This window comes from Geotrypetes seraphini, chromosome 2, assembly GCF_902459505.1.
Source record: "Geotrypetes seraphini chromosome 2, aGeoSer1.1, whole genome shotgun sequence".
Taxonomy (NCBI): Eukaryota; Metazoa; Chordata; class Amphibia; order Gymnophiona; family Dermophiidae; genus Geotrypetes; species Geotrypetes seraphini.
Window position 1 is genome coordinate 363693210 of NC_047085.1, and position 26425 is coordinate 363719634.

General features: G+C 40.9%; 1 protein-coding gene across 1 annotated transcript in view; it reads left to right on the forward strand.

Moving 5' to 3' along the window:
• ITGA9 (integrin subunit alpha 9) overlaps positions 1 to 26425 on the forward strand; it is a 589864-nt gene that overhangs the window by 484530 nt on the left and 78909 nt on the right. Inside the window, exon 26 of the mRNA XM_033930560.1 lies at positions 11937 to 12038. Coding sequence (XP_033786451.1) covers positions 11937 to 12038 — 102 coding nt within the window. The remainder of the gene's footprint in view (positions 1 to 11936; positions 12039 to 26425) is intronic.

Sequence of the window (26425 nt, forward strand, 5' to 3'; positions counted from 1 at the left end):
GCCAGTTGATTGCCTACAGGACCTGCCTCTCATGGCGAGAGGCACGTCCTGTAGGCAATCAGTGGGCACCAGCACTTATCCTTCTCTCTGGCCCTCTTCCCTTCTGGCACATCTCAGGGCCTGCCGCCATCACACACATGCAGACATCAACATGATGATGTTACGCATGCGCGTGATGTCATCACGGCGATATCAGGCACTTCCAGGTGCCTCAAGCCACGGCCACTACCTTTAGTGTGCCGCGGCTCGAGAAAGTTTGCTGGACACTGGTCTATACACTGAAATCCCAACTGTGTCAAAACATCCATTGTTTTGCCGGCCTTGTGAGCAGGTGCATTGTATCGTAAAAAGAGAACTCCTTTCCGCAGCTTCCCTACTTTTTTCTTTCAATGCCTCCTTTAATCACCACAGCAAGTTACAGTAGTATTCTGCATTAACAGTTTGGCCCCTTGGAAGACAGTCATTACAACACCTTCTTGATCCCAAAACACTGTGGCCATGATCTTTCCTGCTGACTTTTGGGTCTTGAATTTCCTTGGCCTTGGAGAGCCTGAGTGTCGCCATTGCACGGATTGTTGTTTTGTCTCAGGATCATAGTGGTGTAACCATGTTTCTTCAACAGTAACTAGTCATTCCAAAAAGTTGGCACCAGCTCGCTGAATATGCTTCAAAATCAACTTGGAAGTGTCCAATCAACATCGTTTCTCATCAGCATTCAAACATTTGGGCAGCCACTTGGCAGACAGCTGCATACCCTGCTGCTTGTGGCTTATACATCCATTAAGTTCCCTGGATATCTGTAGTGTCTCAGCAATTGTTTTAGCTGATAGTCGCTCTTCCCACAGACTGACATCCTCAAAACGACTTGCTGTTAATAATGCTATATCACAAATGTAACTCAATTTGCTGTAAGCCGCAATGATTCCATGTTGAAATTCGCGGGGTATAAGAAGTAGTATTGTATTTTGTTGATCTGCCAAAATCATGTCATGGATATGGTCAACAATTGCAGGAGTTGACACCGTTTGAGGCCTCCCAGACCTTGCTAATCTAATCTAATGTAATGTCCATCTTATATACCGGATCATTCCAGCAAGGACTCAAGCCAATTAACAAAGTTTAAAAGAATATAATATAAAACAATAATGAAGGTAATAGAAAAACTTTCAATAAATTAGATCAGTCCTCAGTTAAGAATCTCTGAAAGAGATAAGTTTTCAGATTTTTCCTAAAAAAGTGATGGAGATAATGACGTTCTGATAATCAAAATCTCCACATTGAAAGTTTACACACCACTTCATTGTGGAGTATGATGGTAATTTGTCACTCAATATTTGCATCATACATTCATGGCTTTCCTTTGGAGTTTTCTTCTGCAGGAATAAGAACTACATGATGGCTTGGAGTTCCACACTTGAAAATTCTACACATTTCGTTGACATTTTTCAATCAATGATTTGAAATAATGTCAAAACATAGCGTTACAATTCTGCAAATTGGCACTTTGTTTGCTAACATTTACACCTATCTGTGGCTTCAGTCTAGCTTTGATTTCTGTCAATTTATCCCTAGTATTTTGAAAAGATGCATAGGTACACGTGTTTTTATAAAATAAGCTGAAGAGGTGCCTTCTCACTCATCTTTTCCTTTGCAATGACAAAGAAATCTTAAAGATTCCTCTCTGCATAAGATCACCAATTGAAATGGACACTACCATAAAACTCCTCGATGTTATCCTTGATGACAAACTTGTTTATCATCAGCAAATCAGCTCAGTATTTTTAAAATGTTTCCACAAACTCAGAATGATTTGCTCTATTGCCACTTTCCTAGAACCTCAATCACTTAACATTCTTATACATTAATTAATGATCTCTCATTTAGACTACTGTAATTCTGTCTTTCAAGGGATTACTAATAAAGAGATTAGAAGGCTTAAAATTATACCAAACACTGCTATTAAAATTATATATAAGGCAAAAAAATTTGAGGATGTCACCCCATGACTTAAAGATGCTAATTGTCTTCCTGTATAATATTCTGTATAATATCCTGTATAATATTCAAAGCCTTACTTCTCACTTTCAAAGCAAGATCAGAACATTCCCCGGCATTTATTGACCGTTTGTTACTACCATATCCCCCTCAAGATCACTACGCTTGATTCAACAAAATCTTCTCTCAATCCCTTAAATTCATCATCAATCATAATAAAACTCTAAGCGCACATGTGCACTTCTACCGCCGTGATCCTTGCCTCCGTGATCCATAGCTCCGTGGCAGAGACATGGTAGTAGCGGCATATGTGCGCATTCAGCGTGTGCACGCATGACAGTTTTCAGCGCATGCAGCGCTTTCTTTCACTTCCTACAGCTGGAGCCTGTGGCATTTTCTGTGTGCCGGTTGCCCTTTGCACTCTAAAAAAAAAAGGTACGTGGGAGAAGGGCCATGAGAAAATGTTGGTTTTAGTGACGTAACGTCCGTTGGCATCATCAGAGATATGACACGCTTCTTTCTTATTTTGGTTAAATCTCTCTGGATTGCAGTACATTTTGAATACCTTCATTTGTGACTTCTAAGACTCCTGAGGCAGGCCTATTGGCCGAAACATGTACATATCGAGTCAAGTCATTGAGTTATTGAGTCATTGATTGTACCATTGTATCATTGGAGGAATAAAGATCTTCATATCATCAGATGAATTGGAGGACACTTTTTTAGTGCACATCATTCTGATCTGGACAATTCCATTCTGCTCTTCTTGTATTTGTGTACAACATTACATATTTTGGAGAGAAGGGGTTTAGTTTAGGTTTTGGATTTCATAATTTCCTGTTTCTCATCATAATACACTTCCCCCTCCCCATTCGTGGTTCCTGCACACGCGGTTTCATAATTGCGATTTTTTTCTGGGGAGGGGGAAAATAAAAAAACCAGTCTTAATGTAAAAAAAATCCATCTTTTTTTTCTCCTCCCTGCCGCCTTCCCGGCCTTACCTGGTGGTCTAGAGGGCTTTTGGGGCAGGAGCGATCTTCCTACGCTCCTGCCCCGTGCAGATCGCCATGAGGAAATGGCGGCTGGGAGTTCCCGTAGTCTCTCGTAGGAAGATTGCTCCTGCCCCGAAAGCCCTCTAGACCAGTGTTCTTCAACCTTTTTACACCTATGGACCGGCGGAAATAAAATAATTATTTTGTGAACCGGCAAACTAATAAGACTGAAATTTTTAAAAACCCCTCGACTATTCAACAACAACTTTGGGATGTATGACTTGTATATTATTTATATAATTTGGTTCCTTTTGGACTGTTTGCTTTTACTGCTGCTGCTGCCCGGGTGGGGTGGGGTGGGATGGGGAAGATTGGGAGGATCGGGATTTGGGAGAGTTTTGTGGTTTAACAAAATGTTTTTGATCTTTGTATGTTGGAATTGACATCTTACTTCAATAAATATATTACATATAAAAACCCCATTGCCACCCCATCCCCGTGAGCTCGGTCCCGTTAACCATCTGATCCCATCCGCACAAGCCTCAAATAGTTATGATTTTATATTGAACATATTTTATTAAAATATTAAAAGAAACAATATTCTGTACAATTGTCATTTTATAAATATAAATAATACAGGGCAAGGATCAACACAACCCCTGTCTCCCCTCCCCTTCACATATATCCCCTCTACTATCAAGAAAACTGAATAAGCCAAATTATTACAGAATGCTACACAAATATCATGCTAACAGAATACTACAGTCACACATGGCAGGAATGGTGTTAGAGGAGTGGAACTAGGACAACTGCCTCCTGGTCAGAGAGAGCCCTAAGCCAGCTGTAAGCTAAAGACTGGGCTTTGCACTTTCCAGTTATGTCTAACATCAGCTCTAGCAGGATACATATTTTAAATCTGATATATTCTAATCACAAGATAGAAATAAAATTATTTTTTTCTACCTTTTGTCGTCTCTGGTTTCTGCTTTCATCTTTTTTTCTCTCTCTTCCATCCAGCGTCTGCCCTCTGTCTCTTCAATCCAGCATCTGCCTCTTCCATCCACTGTGTGCCCTCTACCCCTCCCTCTTCCATATGGTATCTGCGTTCTTTCTATGCCCCTCTCTCCTACACCAGATCTAGCATCTTTGTCCCTCTTTCCTTATTTTTCATCTGACCCCCCCTTCCCATCATCAATCTCTTTCTACTTTGTCATTCCTCTATCTCTCCCCTTTCCCTCATCTGATCTCTCCATTCCATCCTGACTCCTTCCCCTCCTCTAATCTCCCTGCCAGCTGTTTCCTTCCAATGTTCCTCCTCCCTTGTCCAGCAGTACCTTCTCCCTTTCTTTCTCCCCTTATCCAACAGTAACTCTCTTCCCTTCCCCTTCTCCCCTGTCAGCAGTATCCCCTTCGCCTCCCTTGTCCAGGAGTACCCCTTCTCCCTTTCCTCCTCCTCTTATCCAACAGTAACTCTCGTCCCTTCCCTTTCCCTTCTCCCCTGTCAGCAGTATCCCCTTCGCCTCCCTTGTCCAGGAGTACCCCTTCTCCCTTTCCTCCTCCCCTTATCCAACAGTAATTCTCATCCCTTCCCTTTCCCTTCTCCCTTCCCTCCTTTCCTCTCCAGCAAATGTTTCCTCTATGTAGGCTAGCGGCAGCTCTGTGTGCTTTTAACTTCGGCACACAGCTGCCCCTAAGCAGTATTTTAGCCGCGGTTTCATGAGGCAGCCTCAGGGCCTTTGGTAGGCCGGCCCGCTTTGATGATGCACTCAACAAGCATTGATAGATATTGCATGATCTGAGAACTAACCTTAAGCTATTATTGTATCTGTTTTTATGTTTTTAAAGTTTTGTCATCTTTTAAACTGTCTTAAGGCTCTTACCTTGATTTTATTTTTCTCAGCTTAATCCCTTGTGATCTTTCTGCCGCCGCACAGCGGCGGCGCGTTCCAGGACCCACTACTCAACTTCCGGTATATGGCACTTAAAATCAGTCACTTTGCGGCGCACGCCGAAGGCGCGCGCCAAAGGAGCGCGCTTAAGGAGCAGGTTCTGCTCCTTGGTGCGCTCCTTTGTGCGATACTGCAGTGCGGAAGGTGGTATACTTCCATAAGTAATATTAATTCCAAATTATTCATACAAAAATTTTACAAAAAATCTTTTTTTTGTTGTTTCATAGTTTTTTTTTTATCTTGTGCCTTTTTCGCTTATCATATTCAAGATCCTAAAACTGCAGAAATGGATAATACATCATCATTAATTCCAGTCTTTTGGGGTCATAGACCCATTAAATACGAATCTAAACAAATTAATTTACAAAATGCTTTTCAAAATAACTTAAAAATATTTACTACTGATAGAAATCCATCTAATAAATCAAACTACCTTCATAAACATAAATCCAAAGCTTTAAACATTGGTTTAATTAATACTCGTTCTATTAAAACAAAATATCATCTCATCAGGGATCTTATTTCATACCACTCATTAGATATTTTATTTTTAACTGAAACGTGGTTATCAGAAGGAGAAGAAGCATATCTCTCATTTGTCTGCCCCAATGGATTTTCCTTTTGTTTTAACCATCGTTTTAAGAAAAAAGGAGGAGGACTGGCAGTAATATTTAAAGATTTATTAATAACTCAAGTGGACAAATCTACAGGATTCTCACCTATTGAATATTTACAAATTACTATTCAATCAAAACCTAAAATAGATGTGCTATTACTCTACCTACCTCCTCCAATAAGTTCAGATAATATTACTATTCTTGAATCATTACTTTTTGAATTTGGTAGTTCTTCATCAAATCCATGGATCTTGGGAGATTTTAATATTCATCTTGATGAACAAAATAATAATTTTACAAAAACCATCTTTTCCTTCATTAATCAACTTGATCTTTGTTCTTTAATAACCCAGCCAACTCACCAAGCAGGTCATACTATTGATACAGTCTTAATTCCATTGTCAGAAAAGAACAATTTCACGCTTAATCATTGTCTTCCAGTCCCATGGTCGGATCATTATCTGATTTCACTAACCTTTAAAAATTCAAATATAGAAAATAAAGATAAACAAAAAATAATTGCCGTCAGGAATTTTAATGAACTTTCTAGGGAATCACTACAAACTGCATTTGATTTAGACTTTTCTGAACCAACAACTAAGACAATAGACGATTTAACTAATATGTGGAATAAGGCCATCCAATCCACCTTAGATACATTAGTTCCAATACAAAATAAAATCATCTCTGCTCGTAAAATCCGTAACCCATGGTTTTCCACAGAACTTCTACTTCTAAAAAAACAATTAAGATCTCGTGAACGGATATGGAGGAAGGATAAAACTCACATAAACTTAGTTACATATAAGGAATATTCTGAACTTTATAAAAAAAAATAAATCAAACCAAAATGAAATACTATTCCGAGAAAATACTCAAGGCCAAAAACCCTTCTATTCTCTATTCAATCCTTAATAATATAACTCCAAGTAAAAATAAACATCTTGACTCAAATACTATAATGCCCACAGCTCAAGAAATTGCTGATTATTTTATTGATAAAATTGTCAACATTAAGAAATCATTTAAAAACTTACTTCTTCCAACTGATTTAGATCAAAGTCATCAAGATTTACTATCTTCAAAATGTTCAAAATTTAAAATACCAAGCCTAAAGGAGATTGAACTTATTCTAAAAACTCTGAATATCAAGGGTTCCAAAGCTGATCAAATACCACCACTAATTCTTAAACAATATTTTGACATCTTTGGACCTAAGATTCACGTACTAGTCACAGAAAGTTTAAACCAACACACAGTGCCATTAGACTGGAAAAAATCATATATTCGTCCAATTATGAAAACAAAAAATACTTGTCCAACTGACCTAAGTAATTTCAGACCTATTTCAAACATTCCATTTCTGGCAAAGTTAACTGAAAAAATTGTTTTCAACCAAATTTCAGAGTTTATAGAACAAACCAATGTGTTACACCCAAATCAAACAGGTTTTAGACAGCACCATAGTACGGAACACTCTCTTATCGGTATGACAACTTCTATTCAATACTTCTTAGATCATCATCAATCGGTGCTATTAACCTCACTTGATCTTTCAGCAGCGTTTGATACGATTGATCACCAATTACTCCTTGATAGACTTCATTCTGTAGGGATAACAGATGAAGTTCTAACCTGGTTTACATCATACTTTAAGGATCGCACATCCACAGTTATTTTCAATGAATCTTCATCCTTACCCTCACATATTACACATGGGGTTCCTCAGGGATCTATTCTTTCACCTTTGCTTTTTAATATTTTTTTGGCTCCTTTATTGACACTATGCCAATCCATTGGATTTCATGTTTTTGCCTATGCCGATGACATACAATTATTGCATCCATTAACTAATAACAACATAAACGAAATTTCGGCCATTAATGAGAAATTAGATCAGGTGCATCATTGGCTGGACAAAAACAGACTAGCTCTTAATATTAAAAAAACTAATGTCATGCTTTTTCCCTGGAAGGATAGTTTTCCTCTTGTTACTCCTATTTCAATTTCAAATGTTCCTCTTCAATTAGTTAAAAATATTAAAATTTTAGGAGTAATCTTTGATAATAAACTCAACTTTCATGATCATATCAGTAGCATTGTGAAAACTACCTTTTACAGATTGCGGAAAATTCGTTCTATTTCTAAATTTCTCTGTCCTAAATCACTAAATATACTTATTCATTCTCTGGTGATTTCTAAAATCGATTATTGTAATTCCTTATTTAAAGGAATTGCTTTACAAGAAATAAAACGACTACAAATTATTCAGAATGCATCAATTAAATTAATAACGAAATCCAAAAAGTTTGATCATGTAACACCACTCCTTAAAAAGGCTCACTGGCTTCCTGTTATGCATAGAATTACTCATAAATTATGTACAATCATTTTTAAAACTTTATATAATAAGACCCCAGCATTTTTATTTAGATTACTTATCCCTTATTCTGCAAAGAGAACCTTGAGATCTAGCGAACAAAATCTTTTATCTGTTCCCTCTCTAAAAATTATCAATACAAGGAGACAATTTATTTTCTCTTGTACGGCACCGCAGACATGGAACGCCCTCCCAATGTTTTTAAGGGAGGAGAAAGAGTTTATAAAATTTAAAAACGAATTAAAAACTTTCCTTTTTAGAGATGCATTTGCAAGTTAATCTTTTATCTTATTGTTCTGCTTATTTTATTCCCCTCAATTGTCTTATTACCCTTTTGTATTTTTCCCTTAATGTCTCCTCTGTACTTTATAAATTGTATTTCATCCCTCCTTACCTTGTGTTTAACAATGTTAATTTTAGCATATTAAGTTTATTTATTAATTGTATGGACTGTTTTGTTACCCAATCAATGTAACTTTTTATATGTACACCGCTTAGAAACTTTGTTTAAGGCGGTTAATCAAGCCATTAAATAAACTTGAAACTTGAAACTTGTGCCGAAGTTAAAAGCACACAGAGCTGCCCTGCTTGTCTGGGGATGCGGAGACATACGCGGCAGGAGTAGGAGGTGGAAGGCAGGAGTGCCGGCATAGCGATAGCAACAGGAAGTTGCACGTCAGCTGATGCAGGCACTTTTTGCTGCGGCTGGGGACCCGAATCCTTCGCGGACTGGCAACATTTTTTTGTGGACCGACACCTGTCCGCGGACCGGCGGTTGAAGAACTGTGCTCTAGACCACCATATAAGGCCGGGAAGGCAGCAGGGAGGTGGGGGTGAGTGAGAGCCGGATAATCACAGTTTTTCGGCATTCGCGGTCCGGCTCTGCCCATATCCCCCGCGAATGATGAGGGAGAAGTGTATATAAGTTACCCTGTTGTTTTGTAACTTGGTCAGCAATTTTATAAGAGAGATTTTTGCATGTATATTAGCATTTACTTGTGAGAAATCCTTTATAATATTACCCCCCAATATTTAGCTCACATTATTGTGTGCTAATGTGCTTTAGCATTGTAACACTGGTCAGTAAATGAGGCCCTTAATTTTGAAATTAGCACATACTCTGTGGAATGAGAAGAAAAAGCATGCTTTCACTGTACATACTGAAAGAGTAGACCATACCAACTTAAACAGTCTAATTGTATCAGCAATGGTAAGTATAAGCCTATTGGTGACAAAGTGTCAGATAATTTTTAAGAGCAATTTTTATTTCTAAGGGCTGCTCATGATTTAACATTTTGCAGACACTTCTACAGCTGATGTCTGCAGCAGACTCTGTAATATAAGAACCCCAGATGTTATAAAACTCTGGCATAGAGCTGAAACATTATATCATTTCTAAAGATTTCTGTGTAATTATGGCATGCAGTACAGTGCCACTTATGTAAACTTATAGTAGGTAAAAGTATATATATCCCCTTTGTTAATTAACCTGAGGAAATAACTACTCCTCCAAAAAGTGGAGTGGGTTGGGGGGGAAGAAAGAGGCCATTTAATCGTACTGCCTTAAGCTAAAGTCATTTTCTCAGGAAGATGTGGAAATCATACAGAAACAAAATTGGTTACACTGCTTTTAAATTATCACATGTCAGGATTTGTTTTATATCAATAAACAGTTTTATTGCATTCTGCATATGTGCCTTAAGTCATGCAATTGTTGCATCTGGTTGAGAGGCCCTGTTTGAGATTTATTGTGCTGGGTAGATTTACAAATGCTGTGTATCATAAACATGTACATTTCCATTTCTCTAATCCTAGACCTAGCTCTTTGCATACAATTACAAGCAAATAATGTAAAACTGAGCCTACGGCATGGCCACCCTGAGTAGGCCTGCTTTTACTATCAGAAGCTAAGCAGGGTTGGGCCTGCCTAGTACCTAGCTGGGAAATCACCTGGGAATACCAAGTTCTGTAGGCTGAGAAGCTCCTATTTTGGGCAGCAGCAGCAACATGGTAGGGCCACACACTGCACGGTAGAAGGCAATGGCAAACCACTCCTTTACTCTGCCATGAAACATCACAGGGGTAGACTCCTCACTGTGCATGTTGACATGAGTCAGTGGTTGACTTGGTGGCATGATCCATCCATCTAATGTAAAACTGAACAAACAATACAAAACAGTACTACATAGCCAGGCAAAAGAATATTTACACACATCTGCTAACACACTGTCCTAATTTCAAAAAAAGATTACCCACTAGAAAGACTCCATTGCTCCTTGCTTCAGGAATGGTGGAATTTAGTCTACATAGTTTACAAATATGAGTATAATGGTTGAACACAATAATCATTATTTGGTAAGAACATAAGAATTGCCGCTGCTGGGTCAGACCAGTGGTGCATCATGCCCAGCAGTCCGCTCACGCGGCAGCCCTTAGGTCAAAGACCAGTGCTCTAAATGAGTCCAGCCTCACCTGCGTACATTCCAGTTGAGAAGGAACCTGTCCAACTTTGTCTTGAGTCCCTGGAGGGTGTTTTTCCCCCATAACAAATTCCAGAAGAGTGTTCCAGTTGTCTACAACTCTCTGGGTGAAGAAGAACTTCTTTATATTTGTACGGAATCTATCCCCTTTTAGCTAGAGTGCCCTCTCATTCTCCCTACCTTGGAGAGGGTGAACAATCTATCTTTATCTACTAAGTCTATTCCCTTCAGTATCTTGAATGTTTCGATCATGTCCCCTCTCAGTCTCCTCTTTTCAAGAAATGGGATTTGCTGCTTCCATTTATAGAGAATCCTTTATAACATTGTATGACATTCTGTTTATATACTATCCCCAAATGCTACACAATGGGACTAATTTTCAAAAGAGAAAATACCCATAAAATGGTATAAAGTGGCATTTGGACATTCTGTTTGCTAAAATGGCCAAATCTCAAGGGAGCATATTGGGAACGTGTTTTAGGCAGGATTCGGGCATCTGGACATTTTTCTGCAATAATGGGACAATGTAGAAAACATCCACAAACTTTGACATTTGAGGCTAGATGTGTTTCACTAACGAGTTCCAAAAAGATGGTCAAACTGACCAGATAAAGGCATGAAGGCATGGCCTCCCCTTTCTCCTCCAGTGGTTACTGACCCCCTTCCACTCCCCAAAGATGTGAATGAAACAGTATGGTACATACCAACCTGTAGGACAGCTTCAGAAGTTATGGCCAGCAAACAAGTCTCTGGAGTAGTCTGGTGGTCAGTGCAGTGGATTGCAGAGAAGGAGATCCAGGCCCACATCTCTTTCTAATTAGTGCTCTTGTGGAGGAACGTGTGAGCCAACCAAAAATCTACTATACTGACATATAGGTGACATTAAGGGCTACTATGATGGTGTACAGTTGGGTACAATAGGTTATGGGCTGTGGGTAAGTTTTGGAGGGCTCACCATACAATGTAAGAGCATTATGGTGAACTGTGACCTGGGACCTTTTATGTGAAGTTCACTGCAGTGCCCCACTGCTCTGCTGGAATGTCTATGGAATGCAAACAATGCTGGCCTTCTTATGTCCTAATGGTGGGTGGTTATGTGTTTTTCATTTGGAATTTTCTTCTTCTTTTCTTTTTTTTTGGAAAAAGGTTCCAAAAGATAAACACACTGAGGAGAAACATCTAGGAACTGGCCATTAAATAATAATTAAAAATAGATGTATTTTTGGTTGGATAATGGTCATTTTCTCTACTGAATTTTTGGATGCTTTTCCCCAAAACATCCAAAATCAGATTTAGGCCATTGCATTGCTTTGTTATTGTAACTGGTTTTTGAAATTTAATGGAGTGCATTGAGAAAAGGGTATTGTTGCTAGCATCGACTGAAATGTGAGCAAACCCTTTTATCCATCCATTAATCCTTATAGTAAGGCATCATCAGATTCTGTGCAATACTATAGTCGGTGCCTGTGTTCCTCTGGCTGTGGAGTTTTGTTAATTTCTGTTCTTTGTTTTTAAATCTGTAGGACAGTTCATCAGTTATCCAGTTTGTAACAAGGGCTTTGGTGAACGTAAACACAACGCTCAGGGCTTTAGAAGTATCTAATGGGAATCCTGAAGATACAACAGTAAGTGAATCAGTGTAAAGGCAGGAGCCAAATGGGCATTCCCTATACTATCCCTGGTCTGAAAGTTTGATTTAACATTATTTCAACAGCTGTTAGAGGTTGAGCAATTAGAACGTTGTTTGGCTCAGTGAGCCTCTGGTCTTTTATCTTCTTTCAGCCTCACCAAATATGCTGTTGTATAAACTGTCAACAAATAAATGGTATAGGGCAAATAACTACACTTGTAACTTAAATCTCTTGGACCTTCAGATGGTAATAATACCTGGTTTGCACCCAACTTGGTATTATTACCATCTGAAGGTCCAATGACCATTTATTTGCTGATGGTTAGTTAATGGTTGGGACATTAGGAAAATTGTTTAGAGATCAGGTTACTAAGTTACTAAGTTCAGGGTTGTATAAACTGTGGCATCATAAGCAAACAATTTGGAAAGTGGCCTAAAATATATAACTTTCCCTCTTCCAACAAACATGATGCTAATAGCTTCCAAATCTCAAATGACTAATGATATTCTTAATGCAATGGCATCTTGTTTGCTTACGCTAGATAAAACTTTAAAACTATCGTTTTATAACTCCTTACAAGTTACTCCATGGTTCAATCCTGAAGTTTTAATCAAAAAGAAACCCTTTTTATGGAAGGAGTGGATAGATAAAGGACTAGTTACATTTAAGGACATCTTGAATTCTCAAAATTCTTTAATGTTATTTCAGGAGTTGGTAGAACATTTTTCTTTACCTTCTAAACTGAACTAAACGAAACCTTAAGTTTGTATACCGCATCATCTCCATAAAGATAGAGCTCGACACGGTTTACAGGTAATTCAGTAAATGAGGGAATGACATAATAAGAAATTAGAGGTTATGAAGAGGATAGCTAGCTTCTCATTCATACTATAAATGGATGCAATTATACCATTGTTTTAAAAATAATCGATATGTCCAATCCCTTTGGGATCACATTCCAGATAGATATAACCTAGCTATGAATTTATTAACAAAGGGCCACACTGCTTCTCAATTATATAAAATAATTATCTCTTCATTTTCAACATGCACCTTAGCTCTTCAACATATATGGGAGCAGGATTGTGGACATAAATTGCAGTGTTCTCCCCAGAAATTTTTTCCAGCCAGGTGGCATGAAAAAGTAGCTGGGTGGGGCGGGACAGGGAAATTTGGTGGTTAGAATAGGGTCATTAAATCCAATGGCATACCTAGTATATATGACACTGATGTTCATTTTTTAACAACCCCCTCCTCAATATAAAAAAGTTATTTTTAGTAATAATCCATGAGCCACACAACAAAGGTGCACCTAGGAAAAGGCAGCATCTTAAACACTGCAGTGAGCACCAGAACAGCCAACACACATATTGGAAAACTAAACAAGCCAGATCCTACACAGTCAATTGATCCTGTAGTCGATGCTAACAGAAAGCCATGTCCTTTTCATACACACAGAACACAGATACACCCTTGCCCAATATGGAATAATCACAAACTAAAAATAGAACTATGTGGACAAAAGTTAAACTGAACCAAGAAACAGTGACACATGTCCCCTAATACTGTGCAAAATATAAAGACAGTAGATGTAAATTTGAAAACACTGATACTAATAATCACCACTTTAAAAATTAACAAATAGAAATAAAACAAATAACGAGAAATAAGAAAATACAATTTTATTGGACTAATCCATTTTTCAATTAGCTTTCAGAGGCCAAATCTTTCTTCAAGACATTACAGTATACTGCTCTTATGGTATCCTGTCCTGACATGAGGAAAGGGATTTAGTCCAAAAGAAATTGCCTTATTTTCATTTCCTATTTATAAACTTTTATCAATACAGTTACAATACTACTTGATTCTTTGTAAAGCAACAAAAAAAATGTATTTCTCCCTTTTGTAGTTTCTGATTTAATCATCTTCTCTTCACTGTTTTCTTTCAATACAGCATTTGTCCTCTCTCCCTTCCATGCAACATCTGCCTTCTATCTTTGCCCCTTCCACCCAGCCTCTGCTCTCTCTACCCCTTTCATCTACTGTCCACCCTCTCTCTGCCCCTTCCATCCACTGTCCACCTTCTCTATGCCCTTTCCATGCAGTGTTCTCCCTCTCTCTCTTCCATATGGCATCTTCCCTCTTTTTATGTCGCTTCAATAAACTATATATCCTGTGCCCTTTCTCTCCTTTGTACATGATTTATTTCAGCTTCATCCCCTCTCCATTTTTCTGTCTCCACCCCCTCCCCTATGCTCTGGCATCTTTCTCTTCTCCTTTCCTTCCTTCCTTCCCACTCCATCCCATGGTCTGGTATCTATATTGCCTTCCCTCCCCCCATGCCCTGGCAATGCTCTCCTCTCCTGTCTCTCCCTCTCTGCTCTGGTACCTCCTCTCACTCCTTTCCCTCTGGTCTAGAATTTGTCTCCTTAGTTTCCCTTCCCTCCCCTTTGCCCTGGCATCTCTCTCCTCTCCCCCTCCATTATCTGGCATCTCCTCTCTTTCCTTTCTCTCCCTCCCTCCTTCCTTCCTTTTTCCTGGTATGGCATCTGTCTCCTATCCCCCCCAATGCCCTGACATCTCTCCCTCCATGGTCTAGTATCACCTTTCTTTTCCCTCCTTCCCATGGTCTTGGTATCTTTCTTTCTTCTCCTCTCCCTTCCTGGTTTTCCTTCTCCCTCCTTCTCTCGCTCTCCCCAATTGGGTGCAGAAGCAGCAGCAGCATTTCTCTTCTCCATCCCCTTTCACTCTCCTCCTCCATTGCTCTTCCCCCTTCCCCATCCACTCTCCTCCTCCACTGCTCTCCCTTCAGTCCTGCTGCAGCTTTCCCTCTTCCATTTTAAGTCCAGCAGCACTCTCCTCTGTTTCCAATCCAGCAGCACTTCTCCCTCTCACCTCCCTCCACCACTCAGCTCCAACAGCACCTCTCCCTCCCCTCTTCTCTACATCCGTTTCCCCCACACAAACTAGCTACAGCACCTCTCCTTTCCTCCCCCAAGGCCAGCAGCACCTCTCCTCTCTGACTAGCAGGGATCCTCTCCCTTCCCTTCTGACTAGAAGCAGTACCTTACCCACTTACCTCCCAGGTCCATCGGCACCACTCCCCCCTCCCGATTAACAGGCTCTCACCGGCTTGGAGATTCCCTGGCCTGACTCTGCACAGCCTGAAGTTCTGTGCTCAACTCCGGCCAAAGTAAAAAAAAGAAACCCCCCTAATAAAACCCAGGCGATTTTTCAAACCCTCCCCCGTAACACTAGCCTGGACTAGCAGCAGCACTGCTCTCTCCTTATTGTAATTTGCTTGATTGCTGCCTTAGCTTTAGCGAGTCAATTCCCTCAAGCAGCCTCAGGGCCTCTGCTAGGCCGTCCTGCCTCCAAGGAAGAAGAAAGTTGCATCATCGGAGCAAAATCCCCGAGGCTGCAGAAGAGAATTGACTCACTAAAGCTACGGCAGCTGTCAGGCAAATTACAATAAGGAGAGAGCGGTGCTGCTGCTAGGCCAGGCTAGTGTTATGGGGAGGGTTTGAAAAATCGCCTGGTTTTTCAGGGGTTTTTTCTCTTTTTTTACTTTCTTTGGCCGGAGTCGAACACAGAACTTCAGGCTGTGCCGAGTCAGGCTGGGGAATCCCCAAGCCGGTGAGAGGGTTTAAAAAAATTTGAGTGGCGGCGTCAGCAGCTGCAGGATTCATGACCGCGATGACAGCCAGGCGCTTATCTAAATTAGCTGGGCAGAACACCCAGCTAAAAAGCGCTAGGGAGAACACTCAATTGGATGAGTCTAGTTGGTTTTTTTTCTGAACTACAACTATGAGGCCTCTAACTTCAGCAAGTTTCATACAATCTATGTTCTTTCTATATCATAAGCTAGTATGGACTCCGCATAAATTTTAATTGGCGGGCTTAGTGTCATCTAATGTATGTTGGAACTGTAAACAACTCCCGAGCTCTCTAATACATATGATATATGAATGTTCTATTGTTAATTCCCTTTGGAAAGAAGTTTGGATAATAAGACAAAAGATATTTGGCATTTCAGCTCAGATTTCTCTTTCAATTATTATATTCAAATCTCATTCTCCAGACATTAGCATTTTTAAGAAGACTATGAAGTTATTTGATATTATTATTACAATTACTCAAAAGCTAATTCTTTCCAATTGGAAAACTTTGCATCTTCTTAATATCTCTGTTTGGTGGAGCTCAATCCTTTTTCATCAGAGGTGCGAAATGGATATAGCAGAAAAATTGAGAACAATTAGAACATTTCACAAATATTGGCCCCTTTTATCTTCTTTTTGTGATCCTTCTTAGGGCTCCTTTTATAAAGCCGCATTAGCAGAGTTAACGCGCACGAGTTTTCATCATGCGCTAACCCCCGCGCTGGGCAAAAACTACTGCCTACTCAAGAGGAGGCAGTAGCGGCTAGTGCGTCCGGCGATTTAGCACGCGCTATTATGCGCGTTAAACCGCTAGTGCGCCTTTGTAAAAGGAGCCCTTAGTCTCAGTCCTTTTGAGAAAATGGCATAGTGGTGTAATTAGTTTCTTCCCCCTCCCCCTTCTTGTTTTTTTTTAATGCACTGTGGGGTAAATTCTCTATTACTGCGTTTAACTTAGGCGTGCTTTGGACGTCCGATGTAAGTGAATAATTACGGAGTTAAGGGTCTTAATTAATGTTAATTGGGAAATAAACGACACATAGACGTTTCTAAGAGGTAGTTGACGGACTGACGTCTACAGAAAGCATAGTCCCGTCTCCAGCTCTGGACGTGGGCGTTCCGTGGGCGTGCCAAATGGGGACGCTAGATAGGCGCTACCTGAGCGAACGCCTGCGTCTAAATATCGTGTATTATGTAGACGTAAGAAACCCTGGTCTAACTTGGATTTCAATGCCGTTTCAACTTTCGTAATTGCGGCTCTTTGTTAGATGCGAGGCAGACGTTCGCTGTGTTTTTCATCAATAATTCCAATAGTGAGTTTGAATAGGTAATTTTCATCTTTTCTCTGTCCTAATAAATATAATGTCAATGGAACACATTATATTGCATGGATAGCAAACCACATTTCTGCCCGAACAATAATATAATTTACACATGGCTTTTACAACCCCCTTTTTTTTCTCAACAAACAGCACTGCAATCGACTCTCTTTTGAAAGCAAAGAAAAATCAGCACACATTATCAGCACTTAAAAAGAGAATAAACAGATACACACCTTAACATTCAAGCTTCCCTCATTGCAAAATGGAGGTCTTCAGTTGCACAAAACTGACCTCATTGTGACCTCATCAATCTGCACCTTCAAAGTAGTATACCACAATTAAAAGATGTGCTGGGTGTAGAACTCACAACCTCTGGATGTTAGGAGCACAGGCTGGCTCTTAACACATTGAGCTACAGCTGCTTTTACTTAGGTCCATCTCACCACCCTTTCATATCATACTTGACTGAGCTGTCTATGCTCATTAGCTATCATATCAGGATGAACTCAAATAAGTTTAAGCAAAGGAATGCCTAAAGATTTGGAAGGTTTTCAAGTAGAAAACAAATATCAAATATGTATTAAAGAATTGCAGCACAAATGACGCTGATCGGTAAGGGCAAAAAAACACCACTTTTCCAGGTATGACGCCTAAACGGAACAGATTACTTACAGTCATATATCCATTAGTACAGTGCTTAGAATGAAGATTAGCGTGTGAGAAAAATGGAGCTCCACCTCACATGTATTCAAGCACACTTGGGAATATGGGTTTAGGGCTCAGTGAAAGCAGCGCTTTTAACCATTGAGCTACCACTCTTTTGTCTCAGCCTACTATGACATTATAGCTAAACTCCTTTTCCCTTAGCACTTCACTAAGATATGATATGACAAGGGAGCCAGAGACACTGGAGCAAAAGGTGCTGTAGGTCAGTGAGGAAAGGCACTCTACCAATCCTCCGGGCTTTGAGGGTTCAAATCCCAGCCTGTATTTTACTTGTGGCATATCTGCCTTCCAGGTGCACCTTGATGATGCTTTCCACTTCTTATAGGAGTTGAATATAACATTACTGTACAACTTTGCTGTGTAGCAGAAAAATAAACTTTTCCCCCTTCCATGCTAAGAATTTGAGTTCAACTCATCTTATATTTCTCCTTTTAAACATGGCATACTTTGTTAATTTTTATCATGGTAAAGTATACATTTCTGAAATGGTGAAGAAACAATAATATACAACTGCAGTGTTTTGTCTCCTAGCAGAATTAACTGCCTATAAGAAGCGGTATAAGCAAATCCAAACTGCTATAAGCACAAGAAAGCATTTCTAGGTTAACACGGTAATGCTCCTGTTCCGATCTCTGACCTCTGAAACTCCCCGGTTCGACTTCCACCTTTGCTCATTTTAATAAGGTCCTAGTTTTTTCCTATTAGCTCTTATAACAGGGTCTACATGGTGGACTTTGCCATTTGTAAGGTGCACATTTCCCTTTCCAGGCAAACCTATTTTCAACTTACCATGGCTCGGACATCCTAAGCAGTGATGAGAGGAAACCTTTCCTCTGACAGCAAGATAACATTTGTGGATCGCCTGGTTAATGTGCTCTCATCACTGCTTAGAATGTCCGAGCCATGGTAAGTTGAAAATAGGTTTGCCTGGAAAGGGAAATGTGACTGTAAGTAATCTGTTCCGTTTAGGCGTCATACCTGGAAAAGTGGTGGTTTTTTGCCCTTACCGATCAGCGTCATTTGTGCTGCAATTCTTTAATACATATTTGATATATGTTTTCTACTTGAAAACCTTCCAAATCTTTAGGCATTCCTTTGCTTAAACTTATTTGAGTTCATCCTGATATGATAGCTAATGAGCATAGACAGCTCAGTTAAGTATGATATGAAAGGGTGGTGAGATGGACCTAAGTAGAAGCAGCTGTAGCTCAATGTGTTAGGAGCCAGCCTGTGCTCCTAACATCCAGAGGTTGTGAGTTCTACACCCAGCACATCTTTTAATTGTGGCATACTACTTTGAAGGTGCAGATTGATGAGGTCACAATGAGGTCAGTTTTGTGCAACTGAAGACCTCCATTTTGCAATGAGGGAAGCTGAATGTTAAGGTGTGTATCTGTTTATTCTCTTTTTAAGTGCTGATAATGTGTGCTGTTTTTTCTTTGCTTTCAAAAGAGAGCCGATTGCAGTGCTGTTTGTTGTTCACTTTTGTTTCCTTGCATCCTAACAGTTCTCAGAAGTGGTGGAATATGCTGTTTCTCCTCAGCATTCTGCAGCCACAGGTGCATGAGATACTTTCATTTACTCCTAATTACAAGCCATTCTAGTAGGAATGTGTTTCTTTTGATGCAATATAGGCATTGGCCAACAGCTATGAGTTAAATCAAACTTCAGAGGGCTTGGACAGGTGTTGAAGAATGATCCAGTTAGGGGGGGATGTTTTTGGTGGGGGAGGGTGTTCAGCATGAGAGAGAACAGGTTGCATTAAATATTAGACAATGGCTGCACATAATAAAAGCTGAAGCAAAATATTGATATGTAAAGGCAAGGCTAAAGAGTTACCAGGTGTCCTGGCTGAGAAATGAATATAAACTATTTGCTAACCTTACTCAAGACTTGAACCCCCTGATGTATGGAAGATGAAAAGCAATGCCTTAAGGCATAGAGCTATAGAGGTAACTTTGTTTAGAATATAGAGCTTCGTATCAAAGCTTAGAGATGTGAAGGAAATGACTACAACGTCACTACAGCTGTATATGGCAAAACGACATCCAATGCATATCCAATTAAATTTGAATCCTAACGGTTCCTATGACATCAGCCGCTAATTAGGCGTGCATAGTATATAGAAAGCTTTGGCACAGCCATTTTTCCTATGTAGGACTCCCTCATGTGAGTTGGTGTTTGTGGTGTTCCGTTTCCTCAATGATGAAACTTTGTGCTATGACTTGGCTGTTCTCCTTTATACTCCCTTCTGCCTTTGACACTCCTCCCCACCCCCATTATCTGTATTTCTTTAGTTTATGGATTTTTCTGGGTGTTGGTGTGAGGGATTGTTGAGGATTTAGGTTTTGTGTTAAGTGTGGAGGGGAATCAATTGTTAGGGAAAAGAAGGGACCAGGCCAGGTTACACACAGATGCCCACACCCACCACTCTCCCTGCTTTCATAATGTCATGGTCTGCCCCACCTCCATTTTCCATATCTGCAACTCTCCATGCAAAAAATTCGATTTCCGTTTTGGAGCCATGTTGTAAGGTGAAGACATCTTTTCAGGCTACTTGTAGAACACGTTCAAACACACCCCCATAGGACAGCCAATGAGGTGTGATGGGCGTGGTTAGGAAGCGGGACAAGCAACCGCGCCCGAACGGCGCCCACTAGGCATTGAGAAAGTTTTCCCGCCCTACTGACATCAGACGCTACATAGGCGTGCATGGGTATAAGAAGGTCCAGGTGAGTAGTGTTTCCTTTCTATTCTGTCCTATTGCTTATGCAGATGTTTGAGACTTTACTCTGTCTTAGTCTTTTACATTTTTTTTCCTATCTCTGCCTCCCATTTCTCTCTATTCCACAGAGCCATTAACAAGCTACATGTCATTCTAATATGTTGTTTTATCTTTTCTAGAAGCAGCTCAGATAGTAAGTCCAGGTGAGAATGATATTTTGTAAGCTACTTAGGTGTCCTTATGATAGAACTAAAGAAACCAACCAGCAAAAACTGACTTCTCTTTATGGGCTTTCATTGTGTGCTATTGTTTATAATAGTTATTTTATTTCTGATATCTCTTACTCTCCATTCCACAGGGCTGACAAAAATGACTGAGAAGACTGATAAAGACCATGCTGGTAGAAATTTTGCTGGTAGAAATATGGATATGTAAGTAAAATGGATGTGTTCATACATCTGAGATGGTTTACTCATAGAGCTAAAGTTAATTCTTTGTAGAATCAAATTACAGGCAAGTTAAAATCAGGTGAGGAATGGTTCTGTGTACTAACTCATTGATAAGAATAGGTCGGGTGTGTTGGGGGGGGGGGGGGAAACACTGCCATTCAGTGGACATCCAATCAGTGTACATGGTTCAGGTGGAAAACTCCTAATGAGTGCCTAATGGCTGCCATTTTTAATAAGGAGTCTAAAGGTATGTTAGCAGCTCGGTTACTTCTAGGTGTGTGTTCTGCCACAACTTCAGTGTTTAATTTTGGAGACATAGGTCTTTGTTAACAGTTTCTCTCTATTCTTCATTTCAGGTTAACTCTGCTCATCACCTATGTGTTTGCCAGAGAGAGACCAGACGAGCAGCTCAGCACACCAGCTTGCACCTAGCCAAACAGTTGTAGGTGAGAATGATATATGGTAACCTTTATTTGCTTACTCTACTATTCTTCACTTGAGTCACTCTTCTGATGAGTGAAATAAATGTTCACAAAGCTAACATGTTTCACACTTCTATTGTTCTCTTCACACAGGTATCCTTGATGACTTTCAGGAACAATAGTAAATTGATAATGTTGGCCTCATAGAACACCATGGCACGCATTCCTGCTATTATATGCACACAAACTTTTTGTTTTCAGTTAGTCTATTCCCTCACATGAGTTCTAAACAGTAGCAGTGGAGGATTACAGGTGATATTAACCCACACCATCAGCGAGTTAAGGCTATTGCTTTAACAACTATACCACAGTGACATCTAAGCAGCTCAACATAAATGAGGTTAACACTTTGCTTCAGGGAAGGGAGGACAGATATGGACCTTGGGGGTTGAACCCCCTGTTTGTGAACCTTCTATTTTCTGTTTTCAGGCAACTGTAGTTGTTCCTGCAGTATTGTCAGATGGGGTTTTGTATTACTGAGAGCAGTGCAGCTGTGAGCATCTTTGTGGTTTCCACACCTGCTTAACCAAAATAGTGCAGCTCAAGAACCAGGAGGATAGATTGAGGTATCTGGCCTTTACTTCCATCACCTTCCGTGAAAGGAAGAAAAACCCACATGTCTCGTTTGGATTCTCCTGGTGTGGAGCCAACTCTTACTAGCAGTAACCCTATTCCTCAACAACAAATCTACCACAGTGACTTATATTCTCTTCCTTATGTAGCCATTTACTTTGGAACAGGGACTGGCTTACTTTACACATCATAGCTGAGATGTCGTCATCTACCTACAGTTGCATATACCCTTGCATTCACTTGCTTCTTTCCTAGATTCTGCAATGATTTGACATCAGAGTGGCTAGCAGGTAATAGAATGAATGACAGACCCCAATAAAGATTGTCAAACTTTCTATAAGTCACCTTGTTGTTATATTGAAAAGGGCCCATTCAGCAGTCCCTCCTGAACCCCTATCTACCTTGGACTCTGTCCACTAAACTGCTGATGCTACAAGGTTAAAACCACACAGGAAAGTTTAAACTATAAACAAATTTTTTATTCAAATATAAAACTTTAAAAAATTTTAACTTTTGAAAAAAATAACAATTTACATAACACATAACGCAGGGAAAGAGGGTGGGTGCCCCCCAAGAGCAGCTTGAGCTACCTCAGGCGAGGGGGGCGGAAGAGGTGCAGTTATTGAGAGGGTGTATGGCTGCTGGCACCATGCCCTCTTTTGGCTACCAGCTGCAAGAGGGCATGCTCCATCCTCTCAACACACCCTCTCAATACCTGCACCTCTTCCAAGAGGGCAGAGTAGGGCTCTATCTCCCTGACCGCCCCCTCCTGAGGCTGGTCGGGCTGCTCCTGGGGGGGAACAGCAAGGAAAGGGGGTGGGATGGGAACAGGAAGGGCAGGAGAGTGAGGGGAAGGGCTATGGGTGGGGGAAGGGGAAGGTCCAACAGGGGATGGTGGTGGGGGTCCTGGAGGTAATGGTGGTGCAGGCAGTGGGGGTCCAGGGGGCAGTGGTGGGGCAGGCGGTCCAGGGGGCAGTGGTGGGACAGGCGGTGGAGGTCCAGGGGGCAGTGGTGGGGCAGGCGGTGGAGGTCCAGGGGGCAGTGGTGGGGCAGGCGGTGTGGGTGGTCCTGAGGGCTCCCAGGAAGAATAATCCCCCTCCTCCTCCTCCCCTTCTTCTTCTTCCCTCTCCTCCTCCTCCTCCTCCTCCGCCGAGGATCAGGGTGGGGCTCCCTCCATCAGCTGCGGTGCCTCCTGAGGGGGTGCCTGCGCTGCTGCTTGACAAGAGGGAAACAGGATACAGTCAGATATGTCCACAACACTTTTGAACATGACATTCTTTACTACGTTATTTTCTTCAAATGCTAATAACAGGATGCAAAGCACCTACTCCACTATAAACATCAAAATGTAGCGTAAGTAAGTAAGGCAAGTAGAACACCATAAAGCCATTGTGACATGATATCACAATAGCAGCTTTACTGCAGATTTTATGATTAAGAATGGTTTACAGCTACTCAAGCATTTTCATCTATTTATTTTGGTAGGCTGATCACAAAGAAACACACGCTGGACTCATTACTCACCGGCTTCAGCGCGCAATTCCTCCATCACCCCCTCAAGGAAGGCATGCTCCTGGCGCCTCAGCAGCCGCCCCCTTTTCCTGAGATCCTCAACCTGGATAATAGAGAGAGAGAGAAAGAACAGAGAGGGAGGGATATGATGAGTGCCATCTAGCACTGTGGCATAACATGTTTACTTAAGTATTGACCTCTATAAGCACATAAAAATGGAGTACGCTGCCCTCCAAGAGCCCCTATCCGCTTTGCTGCCTGCCTCCACCCCCTTCTGCCACATGTTTTACATGAATGTATTCACGTACTCCAGCATTTTCCCCTTTCTGTGCTGGAGGCATCGCTATCTCTCTACTGTACCTGGGGGGGGGGGGGTGAGGTGACATGGCCAGCATCACAAGGAGGAGTGTGGGATTGAACTCACAACCCCAAGGTGCTGAGGCTGTAGCCTATCAGCACTGCCCCACATTACAGCATGTTCTGGTGAGCTTACAATCATGCAGCAGGGGCAATAAAATAGTTTGGTCAGAAGGAGCAGCGTGGCTTGAAACCCCTGACGTCTGGGTACTGACGCTGTCACTTTAAACGTCATGCCACTATCTCCCTAGACCAGCAGATTGATACAGGAAAGTTGAAGGTATTTGAAATGACATAGCAGCACTTTAATATATTTGTTTTCCTTTGGCAAAGTTGATTTCAAGATGTTTCTATTACAAATGCGATGTTCATGACCCAAAAATTAGTTGTGTGCATGTTGTGAATGGAATAGATGCCTTATAGGAGCTGAATTTGTCATTTAAAATCCTACTACTGCTCCTTTGGGATGTGCTTTAATTTCAGTATTCAATGTAAAAGATTTATTATGCACAATTGTAGTTTTTAAAAGGAATCAAGATTTACCCACAATAACATGACCAATTTGATTGAGACAGGTTTCCATCATCATTACATGATTATTTGTGAGGGCCTGACTTGGAATACTTACTTCCCTGGGACATGAGGCTCTTCTGTTATACCACCGGGTCAGGCGGGTCCAGGAGTTCCTGAACTGCAGGTATGACCTGCGATGGCCTGCCACTCTAAAATAGTGGTGCTCATGGACCAAAAAGAGCCTGGCCAGCAGCCTGGAGTCCTCTGTAGAGAAATTTGGCTGTCTCCTGGCAGCCATTTTAGGAGAAATAACTGCGTATGAAGAACGGGTGATTCTATGACATCACAACGCAAAAAACCGCGATAATGTTTTTGTGCCGCTTGGGCGTGCTTGCAGCGGCCGCTCCGCGCTACATCAACACTGTTGATTACATCCTAAACCACGCCGATATCGCTGTTATACAAAAAAGTATAGCAGAACGCTTAGAAGCTTACCATGTAAACCTAATGAAACTTCACCTCCCCCAAACACAATGACAAGTTATAAATGAAATAAATGAAGATTGGGAAGTGAGGTTCACATATTTTAGCTTAGCTATGCATGTTTGGGTGGGTGGAAAAAAAAAAGAATATTATGTCTTTGGTAACCTTAGTCAGGACTTGAACCCCTGCCCTTTGGAAGATACATGCAGTGCTTTTAAGCACTGAGCTATGTTGGGGATTTGGGAATGGGAGTCTCCAGAAATGACTTTAGGTACAAGCTTAGAAGCTTACCATGTAAACCTAATGAAATTTCACCTCCCCCCATATATTTAGGTTCACACGATCTACATTTGAACAAACACAATGACAAGTTATAAATGAAATAAATGAAGATTGGGAAGTGAGGTTCACATATTTTAGCTTAGCTATGCATGTTTGGGTGGGTGGAAAAAAAAAGAATATTATGTCTTTGGTAACCTTAATCAGGACTTGAACCCCTGACCTTTGGAAGATACATGCAGTGCTTTTAAGCACTGAGCTATGTTGGGGACTTGGGAATGGGAGTCTCCAGAAATGGCTTTAGGTACAAGCTTTGACAAGGGGTAATCATTGCAAGTATCTACAGGTGTATTTGATCTGAGAACACCCAATGAACGTCCAAAACGATTTCAAAATTCTAACGGCTTCTATGACGTCAGACGCTACTTTATGGTTAGGGTTAGGGCTAGAGTTAAGTAGCTCAGTAGCTCAGTGAGTAAACGTGCTGTACCAATCATCCATAGGTTGTGAGTTCAACTCCCGGCTTGTCTTTTACTTGATTATAACATGAGAGGTTTATGCTGCAGGAGTGTGTTGTTGGGGTGTTGCAGGGGTATCTAGGATGACAGAGAATAGTCACTTGCATTTTCAACAATGCATTTGAATTTCTTAAGACAAAACCTTAGTGAGCCGGGGGAGGAAGGTCACCGCAGCCTCGCACCTCAGATGAAAAGGTTAATTTTTTAGGGACTGTGCAAGCTGATCTGGGACAGTCTTCAGAGACTCGGAGCCCTCCTCCTGGCTGGGCAGAAGGAGGAGGCTTTGGCAGTGGTGGTTTTGGTGGTGAGTGAGGGCGGGAGGGGGGAGTTGCCTGGCTGCTGCATCTGCACTCCTGCTGGCCACAGACCTACTGATCACAGAGCAGAGATCACAGAAGCACACAGGTATGTGCGCATGCACGGCTAGGGTTTTATTATATAGGATATACACCTATCGCATCTCATTTTCATCACAAACACATTAGCGAGACTATACACAATACATTACAAAGTTGAGCTTGGGTTTGATAAAATAAACAGCATAATTTTGACTCTGTATTACATTTATTGAACCATACTTAAGAATATGGGTGTTGCATCCGTGACAACGGTGCTTTACACCATTGACCTACCAGTCTTCTGCCTCAACTGACTGAGATATGATAGCTAAGTAGAGTATACTTTAGCACATCACTAAGGTATGCTATGACAGGGGAACCAGAGACACAGGTGTAGGTCAGTGAGTAAAAGCACTATATCGATCATCTGTAGGTTGTGAGTTCAACT